This window comes from Echiichthys vipera (assembly GCF_963691815.1).
Source record: "Echiichthys vipera genome assembly, chromosome: 17".
In the NCBI taxonomy this organism is placed as follows: domain Eukaryota; kingdom Metazoa; phylum Chordata; class Actinopteri; order Perciformes; family Trachinidae; genus Echiichthys; species Echiichthys vipera.
The window spans coordinates 9335162-9345968 of NC_139842.1; the positions used below are offsets into that span (position 1 = coordinate 9335162).

The 10807-nt window shown below is 39.5% G+C and overlaps 1 protein-coding gene across 1 annotated transcript; it reads right to left on the reverse strand.

The window, feature by feature from the left end:
* Nucleotides 1–5303: 5303 nt before the first annotated feature.
* jpt2 (Jupiter microtubule associated homolog 2) lies at nucleotides 5304–10575 on the reverse strand. Its single transcript, XM_083931824.1, has 5 exons — nucleotides 10427–10575; nucleotides 9304–9455; nucleotides 8644–8795; nucleotides 7550–7595; nucleotides 5304–7161 (listed from the first exon to the last, which is right to left on the reverse strand). Exons 1-5 carry the CDS (start codon nucleotides 10480–10482, stop codon nucleotides 6899–6901), a joined length of 669 nt encoding a protein of 222 aa, XP_083787950.1. The 5' UTR covers nucleotides 10483–10575; the 3' UTR covers nucleotides 5304–6898.
* Between the last annotated feature and the right edge of the window lie 232 nt (nucleotides 10576–10807).

Here is a 10807-nt window from a genome sequence, read left to right on the forward strand (position 1 = left end):
TTCAGCGCAGAAAAAGGCTCCACAACCAATCAGTTTTTTCCTCAAATAAGAAATCACTCAGCCGATGCCATGCTGTAGCACCACAGATTCACTGCACGACGACAGGCTGTTGCTGTGGGTAACAGCTCATAACCTTGAAATTACTGCCTCTTATATTTGTGACCACCAACAAACAGCCCGTTGTATCGCATCCAGACGCGGCCCAGTTATTGCTCTCCTCCCGTGCACACCATCTGATCCGGGGAGCGGTGGATGCGGAGCGGGCCAGCCTGTGGATCGGCCCTCGTTGAGCCCATGCCGAGGAACGAAACGCCTTCGTCGATTATATTGCACCTGCCTCTCAGCAGCCGCAGCTATGGACCCCGGCCATTGCTGGCAGGGGAAATAAATAAATTAATAAATAGGTAAAATAAATAATCTAACGCTCCCGGTGCCCCGCCGACGCCCGATCCGCCTCTATAACACCGTTTCCTCCATGTTTGGTCCCCCTTCCTGCGGGCGGCCGACGCTGCTGGCCAGGCTCGGGCGTTGATGGTGATGTCTCTGTGGGAGAGGCTCTCCCTGCTGTTCAGATGGAGGAGCCAGCTGACCGACCCGGGTGACGTCACACCGTCTGCATTGAGAGAGCGGAGTCACGGCGTCAGTCACGCAAACTACACCGGAAGTCAGCGTCCCGATTTCAAAATAAAGCTATTACAATTATCCGTAGTGCAAAGTAACTAAGACTACATTTACTCAAGCAGGCTACGTAATTAAGTACAATTTTAAGGTACTTGTACTTTACTTGAGTAATTCTCTTTTATGCTACTTTATACACCTCACACACACAAGAGAACAATACAGTCTACAGCTTACTTCAAGCACCTTAAATAGCACAGCACCTTTTCTTTTTTAATATACAGTTTTTGATAATTATTTTTCTGTTGTATATACCTTGTATTTAAAAATGTATTTTGCATTGTTTTTCCTTCTTGACATGTCCTCGTCGATGTGTGGTGCACAGTGGCTCTGTGGGAGCACCCTTAATTTGGTTGTACTGTAACTTGTGCAATGACAATAAATATAGTGGAGTAATGGCATCCTGAGCTGAGAATGAAGTCACTCTCCAGCTGTGTGGGTTGCAATCTGATTTTCTGTTGTGTGTTTCAGAGCCAGTCCGGCCACATGTGCATATTAGTGCATGTGGCCGGACAACATGTTGGAGGGTTATATCACGTATTGGGGACATTATGGAAGTCTTTTTTCTTTAGTACAGCTGCTTTGATACCGACAGGTCATTTGTATGTTTAAAACAATAATTATAATATGTGATTAAAAAGGTATGTTAACATTCTTTTAAAAATAAAACGTGTTTCTTACATATAATTAATGCACATCATAAAAATATCAACAAAACAGACGACAACAAACCTACCAAAATTTCAAAACAAAGAAGCTGAACCTCATTATGTTGATATCTTGCTGACTTACTCAATGTACTTAACACAGAATAATACATTTCAAACATATGGCATTTACATGCATACATATACATTATATTTTGATAGATTATATACAGGCTACTTTAGTTCATGCAGTCACATGCTTGACAAGTTTTATTCTGAAAGTTGAAACCAGAAGTTGTAACTATCTAATTAGCCCGCTTGACCTAAATCTGCTGGTGCTCAGATATTTAATAATAATGACAATGCACTCTCCAAAAACGAAATAAAATGCTTCAGTCAGGACGAACAAATCATTTGGCCATAAAAAACCTTATTGATGGGTTATTTTAAAGTTAAGCAATTACATGTGGTGGTCCATTTTATTATATTCTATTTCCCAATTGACAGAATAAAAGTACCTTGATTTAAAACATCATTTATTTTGCAGCTTCAATTCTTTGAACACTGCAGCTAAAATGTATCTCCGTACACATTTTAAAGGTGTGTTTTCCAAAGGATTGCTGCTCAGGTGGTGCCAGCAAAAGCCCAGTCTACTTTCATCTGGACTATTTTCTTTTAGTAAGCGCATCAAAGCCCTGTCTGAAGTGATCTGCATATGAACATATGATGGTTTATGCCACAAAGGAACAGTTATGTTCCTGAAAAATCATTATTCAGTTTGGTTGTGCAGTAAAGTGCAGCTTGAGGCAACATCAAACAACATAATTCAAAGGCAAAATTATGTAAAAGTTATTCAATCTATTTTACCCCGTAAAATAATCAGGAATATTAAGAAGGCTCATCAAGAATTGACATCAACTACTTCATCCATTAGGTTTACATTTTCAAATCAGCTTCAAGTTTGAGCTTTTTGCTTCCAAAGATGATGCTGAAGCACCAACCTTACTGAGCGGCACAATGAGTGCTGCTCACTTAAAATAATTATATAATAATAGCTTGAAGTGGCTTAAGCATACCAGCAGCTCCACATTGAAATGACTGCATGAAGAGATACAGGTACAGTTAGGCTCGATGAAGATTATAATTTTTGACACCTGGATGCAATTTAAAATATGGTCAGAGAAGGGATTTACCTCCACAGATTTCCCCCCATGACAAGACACGACGTGGAGCGATGCAGGTTTTCATGGTCAGATTTTTTTACCAGCTACTTTGCTGCCAATGAGCTCTGCAAAAGAGATGAACAGAGTTACAACATGTTCTTGCAGTGGACATTTCCAATTAGCACAAAGAGGGAGGAAAATCTCCAGTTGCTTTTTGATATTAAAGTAACTTTTGTACACATTAACATTGGATATCAAAATAATCCAAGAGAGATTACTGGATACATTAGGAGAAAAAAAACATATGCACACAAAATCACAAGAAAGCTTACAAAGAGCATGATAATGGTCTGCTTTTCAAGATGTTCTTGCATTATATTTAAATATCATTTGCCCTAAAAGAAATCCATCACTTAACAAATGTATGTTGTTCCCTGTATAATAGGAATAATATCAACAGGTGAGAATTTATGCTCAACACACTCGTGGCTTCACATAAGAGGGAAGGGCGGTTACAGTCTCAAGACCCCATATATAGGACAGCAGAGGTCAGGACATGGAGAAAAGGTTGAAGGAGTTGAGAGCAAAAATCTTTCACTTGAACTTTCTTTCAGTCAGACAGACATGCGTAGCTTGGGCTATTGTTTGCTGCAGAGAGGATTAACAATGGAGACAAAAACTGGTCGATGAAGCATAAAAACTGCAGATAAAAGGCCCACAACTCCAAAGAAAAACAAATCTTCCACCCCCCCCCAAATTTCCTTATTGAGTTTTTGCAAATAAAAGTACAACAGCGACAAAACGAGTCAGAGCGTCTGTTTTAAAGTGAAGGGGAAAAACAAAAAGCTCCACCATGAATCCCACTATCCCTCCCAACAACCCGTGTCAGACGTAGTCACAGTAAATAACTAGGTAATTAACTAACGTATTACATAAGTAAATGATTAAAGAAAAACAAATCTTAACCTCCTTCATATTTAACAACTATTTCTGACAGCATAAGAAAATGTAAAAACTGTAAAAACTTGACAACAGTACTCACATGGCACACTTTAAGTTGCCACTCTGAAAGGGGAGACAGAAGTATTAATGTACAATATGCAATAGTCAGACAAACAGAGGCTTCAGCAGTGAAATACTGACACACCATTCATCAGTTATTTCAGAGGCTCACAGTGGAAGCTGAGTTGTCCTTTAAAACCAACAAGTGGTTCAAGGTTTTGGCCAAAGAGGACGAAGCAGATGCAAACTTACATGAACTTTTGAGTCGTGAAACACAGTAAATAAGCTTTCTGTTTTCTTAGAATGTAAAATAGGAAAATCTGATAATACTAAAATTTGAAGTTCATGTTATTTGGCTCTTAACACCTTACTTACTTACTTAATATTTTTTAATGCATCATTACCTGGGTAAAAACGTTCCAATAAGCAGAAAGAAAATCAAATACAGTATAGAGAAGATGTCTGAGATATAAACAATAATTGAAATTCTTTAGAGACTCACTCGAGTACCTCAGGATTTCTAAGCTGCTTGTTTCCCTCCTGCCAATGATTCACACGATGCTTAACATCAAGGTGGTGCAAAGTCAAATAAACATCTTGAACTTTTAGTAGGAGTTAGATAAACCCACAGCAGCTCCACCTAGTGTATTATGGACCACTTGTCCTGTGTTATTTCCTAAAATGCACCATATTCCATTATTGAATAGGATTCAGTCAACTAAGACACACCTCGTTTCTCTAAATTTTGCTAATATCACAAACAAGTAAACAGTAAGTTGAGGATGTTACGTAACTGCCAGTAGTACTTTTCATAGCTTATTCATTGTTGCTCATGAAACAGTGGTTGAAAACTTTAACAGACAAGCTGCATGTGAAAGAGGCTTTGGTGACTCAAGGAACTGGTCATAATGGTCCAAGCAATCAGCCACACCTCCTCACCAATGCCAAGTCATTCTTACCCATTATTGTGAGCATAATATGTTTCTGAGCGTGAAACTTTAATTTCAAGGCTGACACCCTGTACAAGTTATAGCCCCTATTATTGTCCTAACTGCTGTCATGGCCTTCGTTTTTAGTAAGCGTGTGCTTAAGAATCATAGTAATAATCTGAGGGGGGAACTGGATCTAAAACATCTGTATGCACGCTCAACTTTAAAAACTTTTTGCATTTCAATATGTGGAGTGAAACTGTGGAACAGACTAGCGGAGGAGCTCAGACAATGTCCAACCATGAGCAAATTCAAACAACAGTACAAACGGACGGTGTTTACAAGGTACAGGGAAGAAGAGGGGTGTGACGAACACTAGGGTTCTCACTTTTTGCCATACTTGTCATTTATTTATTTATACACAAGTGGTTATTGTTTGTTTGTTGGAATTGTTGGTTTTGTTGAGCGTATTAAAATAAATACACTAAAAAAAATTTTTTTTAAATAATAAATAAAAGAAACAGGATACACAGGAAGTAAGAAAACCTATAGTATAGATACTAAGTGGAGAAGGGGTAGGAATTAATAAGCTTCTGCTTCTTCCTGCTCCTTTTCAAACATACAAAGTGTTTTTTAATGACTCGTGTTTCAAGTGTAATTTATTTTTTTCATGTTTGAAATAAAGCATTCATTCATTCATAGTTTTTATTTAAGCTATTAAATGTTTATCAAGGCTTACATTTAAAATATGAGGAGACCCAGTTCTGTGTGCTGATGGGTATCATACAAACAGGACTCATACCCACCTCAGTATCAGTGTATACTCACATGTACAAACATTTTGTCCGCTCTTTTAGATGGTTGCTTAAAAGGAGGAAATGAAAAACCGTTGCAGATTCTAATGTGCAGTTGCAAAGCTAAAACAACTTTTTCCTCCCGGGCATAAAGTGGTTATTTTGTCATAGCAAGTAGCTCGCACAGAGTGCTGCCAAAGGGCAAATGTGGACAAAAGCATCAGTGTCAGTTTTTCAAGAATTAACTATAAATACGGAGCAGACAAGACTTAGTATGTCACATTCACACTGATCCAGACAAACATTTAACAGGGTATACGTGGCATTTCCATTTTTGAAAAGTGAAGTCAACCCAAGTACTTCACTTATTGCACCCTTTTTAATGACTTGGTGTTATTTCTATGTTTTTAGAAAGTAAACAAAATAAGCAAAGTTTAAATGCAAAACAACAGTTTAATTGCAATAAACAGGATTTACTTCTTCTGCAGCACTCATTGCCTGCCAGGCACATCAACACAGGGGGGCAGGCTGGCACCAGAATACCATGAATGTGCATCATGAAATGGGTGAATGAGCCCACCTGGACTCAGGTAGGCCACATGCTTGTCCAGAGATCACTTTTCTTCAGCCGTTTTAATTTAAAACATAAACAGAGGCCTACCCCAAGCAAAAAAAAAAGGCATGTTCTTAGATAAAGCAAGCAATGATGACAAAGCAGAGAAGTACCTGCACAAACAATTTAAATGGAATTTTCTTTAAGGAAGCAGTGACATTTGGGAATAAACAATTGCATTTATCTTTGTTTCAAAGTCAATTTTTGGCATCACTCTCTGAACACAGTTTGTGCTCCGACAGCTGATCATTAATGTTAGACAGGTGTTGAAAATGGGGGTAAATCAATGAGACGGCAAAATGATGAAAAAAAGCAGCGTTGACATAAGGCTTTGATTGTACAGTCATTGGTTGTAGTTCAACACGTGTATAATTTAAACTGCCAAACAGAAGGTTTTAATGCAGTCATCTAATAAGGCTCCAGCAACGCATAAAACAGTGGCACTAGTGGACATTCCTGAAACATTTTACATTAATGAGAAGATCTATTCACCACCTCCTGATTGATCGCCTACACACTACGGCTAAAACATGCACTTTGAAATTTACGCAAATGTCTGTCATAAATTTTTACACCAGGATTTCTGTTACACCAAACCATTTGAATCTAGGACCGTTTAAAGCTGAAGATTGTATAAGTACTCCAATGTCTTAACCATTCTTGAGATTGCAAAAAACATTTTCAAAATGACAAACCTTGCCTCAAACTACATTTGCAAACACAGAAACAGCGAAAAGAGTAACCACAATATTGGGATTGAACGCTGTTACAGTTGAATGTGATTAGGTAATAGCTATTCTGTGGATTGATCAGTTGGTAATTGAATGATTGTAGGTTTCGTTGAAGAACATGAAGAAATGGAGAAAGAGCTGGAAGCCAGAAATAAGGCTAAAAGTGCAAGAAGTTGAGGACATTACATTGGAATCTGGTGAGAAGAACAAAAAAATCCTGCTCTGTATTTAAATGTACAGGTGGAATAAGCGTGGAGAGAGGGGTGTCGGAATGAGAGAAGATTAACAGGAGAGCAGACAGAGTGAATGGACACAAACAGGGAGGAGCCGTGTTCAGCTGATCAGTAGAATACCACACTAGACTTTCCTCCTGGGGGGTTGAGGACCCTGTTGTGAGAGCGAGGCTTGGGTCCCAGGTGAGGCTCGTGGTTCTTCCGGTCACCAGTCTCATCTGTCTCAGCAGGAGGTGAGGAAGAGGAAGACGAAGACCGGGGCTCAGGCTCCGGAGGGGCTGAGACAGTAGCGGGCTCTTCCTTGGCTGGCATGGGAGCTGGGGGAGCAGCTTCTTCCTTCACCTCTGGTTGGCTGAGCTTGGCTTCAGGTACTTGGAGAGGAAAAAGAATGTGTCTTACAGAAATGCCAGAACTAAATAATAACATAAGCATAAACACAGAGTATTTCCGACCGTAATACATAATAGAAATCACATATTTCCAGTCACAGTTGAGTTCTCAGAGGAATGAGCCTGTGCCACATACCTATCTTCTTAAATAAGCACTTCCATTCCAAAGGTCTCAAGGCAAACGTGTGGATTGATTTATTAGCGTAACCAATGGGTGAAAAATCCAACAAAATATGCATTTCATTAACCAAAGAAAAAGACGACCTAACTATATTCTAAGCATACAGGACCCTTTGACAGAGGTATTTTCAAAGCTACAGTAGAATTATTCAATATGAAATGAATGGACATTTTCCTTTACGTAACTCACATGGTGTTTTCGGTGATTGGGGTTCAGGTCCCACACTTAGATTGTCCTGTAAAAAAAGATAAAAGATTTCTCACTGTGTTATCACTGAAAGGACTTAACAGACTCTTCTTCATGCTACTTGAATAAAGCTGAAGCAGCTGCAAATATTCTGTAAAACAGTGCAACTTTCATGAGGCCCAAAAGGCCCCTTCAAGACAACGTATTTGTCAGCTCTCTCCTGGAAAGGAGATTTTAAACTCAACCTGACTTTTACCTGGTTAAATAAAGGACCATTCAGATATTAAAGCTACATGTTATATGGCTGAACATTTTCGTCTATGATCATACACAATGCTATCACATGTGCACTGCGTAGGATCAAACAAGTCATAGTTAGCGAGTGACCATTACCCATGCTGGGAGAGGTCGAGTTCACAGCTCCATACCTATGATGCAGATTCACTCAGGTTTTTTTTTTTATGTCAATAGCACATATTTACACGCAAAATGTAAAAAAGAAAACATGGAATAAGATGGCCACTTTTTTCAGGGTCAAATTACCAGGTTCTAAATTGGTCATCATTAAGAACTTCTGTGATTAGGAAATGATCATATTGTTGATACTAGATTTCCCTAGTCTGCCAGGATATAAGGCCTTTCCAAATGAACTCAATATTATGTGCAATGCAAACACCATCACCGACCTTGACACGTACAGAAAACTGATTCTGATTTCTTAAGTAGTAGCTGCTTAGAATATATTGCGTCAGTGCCGAGATTGTTGCAATAGACGCAGCAGTTTAACAATAATCTGGTTGCACAAACACTATTGAACTGTGGGGAAGACTGACTGATAAATCAGGGTATGTGACTTAATTGCCTTACGCTTCAATCCTTCAAGGATCAAATAATGGATAAACGCGATAACTAGCGGACTTTTGAATCCTAACTTTACAGTGGCGAGTCGAGAAAACAATACATTTTTTAATTTTGAGGGGGGGATTATACTTTAAAAGCTGTTGAACTAGTCGGGGCTGAAAAAACAAATAAACAAAAAAAACAGTCAAGTCAGGGTATAGTCAATGTTGTGTCTAAAATGTAGGTGCATGGCCTACCTTTGGCTTATTTGGGTAGCTTCGGTTCTGGCTTTGGGCGGGTGCACTCTCTGCAGCACCGAATATGTTGCTGGTCGGTCCACCAGGAGGTTTGGGTCTCTGTTGCTGAGCTGGAGGTTCAGGTTCCCCAAATATTCCACTACTCTTCCCACCTACATAAAGTACCAAGATGTGTGTTTATTTATTTGTATGTTTGTTTAACATTATGACACACTTCACTCTGTTACATCTAATTTTGATTGGCTAGTTAACTGCACTACCCATTTGGTGGCCATGCTTACTTACATGGGCTTCTTCATGACAGTCACACTTCAGCATTATAAAATTATAGTGTCATGTACACATACTACAGTAGCAGCAATTCACAGACCATTTCAGGGATGCTAATGCCACAGTGAAAAATAAGCAGATAAGGCAGCCAGGATGACTCAGCAGTCCCATTCTGGAGACGCATACCATTTTTAAACAGTGGACTCAACTGAAAACATACTTGACTATAACAGATAGCCTAAAAATCTGAAGGTGGTTTACTTTCAGGCACAGAGAACAGTGAAAGTGTTTCTACTGGAATTATCACAACGTAGTAACAGTTTTCACACCATGGGCAGTGATAGATGTTTTGAGTGGCCATATCCATTAGCCCTGACAAGCGGGTCTGACCTGGAGGATTGGAGCGCCTGGGTGCACTCTGGGACTCCTCTGGTGGAGCAAACACTTTAGACGCCATCTTATTAGGTCTTCTTGATGCTGCAGCGTCTTCCTCATAGCCACCAAACAGGTTACTGGACCCACCTCCAGGAGGCTGCAACACTCTGCAGGAGATTAAAGATTAAAGTACAACTTTTATAGGATCATATTATTCATTCAGTAAAGGACAAATAGAGATAGATTTATTTGTATTACTGGTTAACCCGGAGTTCATCTTACTAAATCATGTAGGCTTGTGTCGATTGATTTGATTTGATTTATTTAGCACATGTAAAAAACAAGAAGATTACAATTAAGAGGTCGCGTAAAAAAAAAAAAAGGACATCCCACAAGGGGCTTGGCATGTTGTAGTTCCTGCCTACAATTATTCAACAATATTTCATATGAAGGGAAAGAACTGAATAAATGGAGAAACACAGGGGGAGTAAATAAATGTGAATCAAGAAATCAATCAAAACAAGAAAAAAAATATGGCTATTGATACGGTTAAATGTTTTCCACAGGCTTTAAAAAAAATGATAATGTATTTTAAAGTTGAGCCAACGCAGCCATATGACAGGTTATCGGATTATATATACCGGGGTATGGCGCCATATGTCTCTGGCTTGTAAAATTGACGGTGTAATTTCTGGCGTTATTAAAAACCATAACATGCATGAACACATGACCCAATTACTGTCGCTTTCGAGTCAGTAAAAGGAAACTCATCTCCTCTAGAACAATGTGGCCACACCGCCGTTGGTGAGTACAAAGAAGAGCAGTCAGAAGTGGCCAACACTTCCGCAGGCGCAGTGGACAACGCCTGCTCGGATCACGTTAGCTTCAAAGAGCTAATACTCGGCTTTTAAGTTTGCTAACACAGGAAAATTCAAACCAAGCTAGCCTTAGCAAAGTTTGTCTGTACTTACTTATTGCTAAGGGTTATGTTTGAAGGCAAAAAGTGACGCTGCAAAAAGCTACTGAGAGCTCCTGTCATGGAACGTTAACCTACACTGAGATAACGTTAGTAGCTGAAATAAGACGTCGTCGGCCATTTCTTACCCAGATAACCAAGCTAAACGACTAAAATATTCACCTTGAACTTGGTTTTGTCCCAGTAGCCAACCCTTGAAACATGTTCGTCGAAGTCATAGTGGTTTTTGTTTTTGAGCCTTCAAGTTTCCGAAGACAACTTCGTCAGTTTGCCAACTGGACGTCCAGCAAGTTCCCCTGTCTGCGCGTGCCCAACCGCCGCTCCGTAGTGAAGACTTTTCAGCCCACCCAACTGTGACGCAGAGGATTATGATTGGTCCACTGCCAAGCTCCGGGGTGCTGCGGTGCGCTCGTTTCGTGTGACCGGGTGCCCCTTCGGACAAGATACACTAAGTAATCCATTGCGTAGAAGTATTTTGAGAAAAGAAAATACAATTTGGTAAACACACTACTGAAGTAACTGTCTTTTGTGTTACATCCGTTT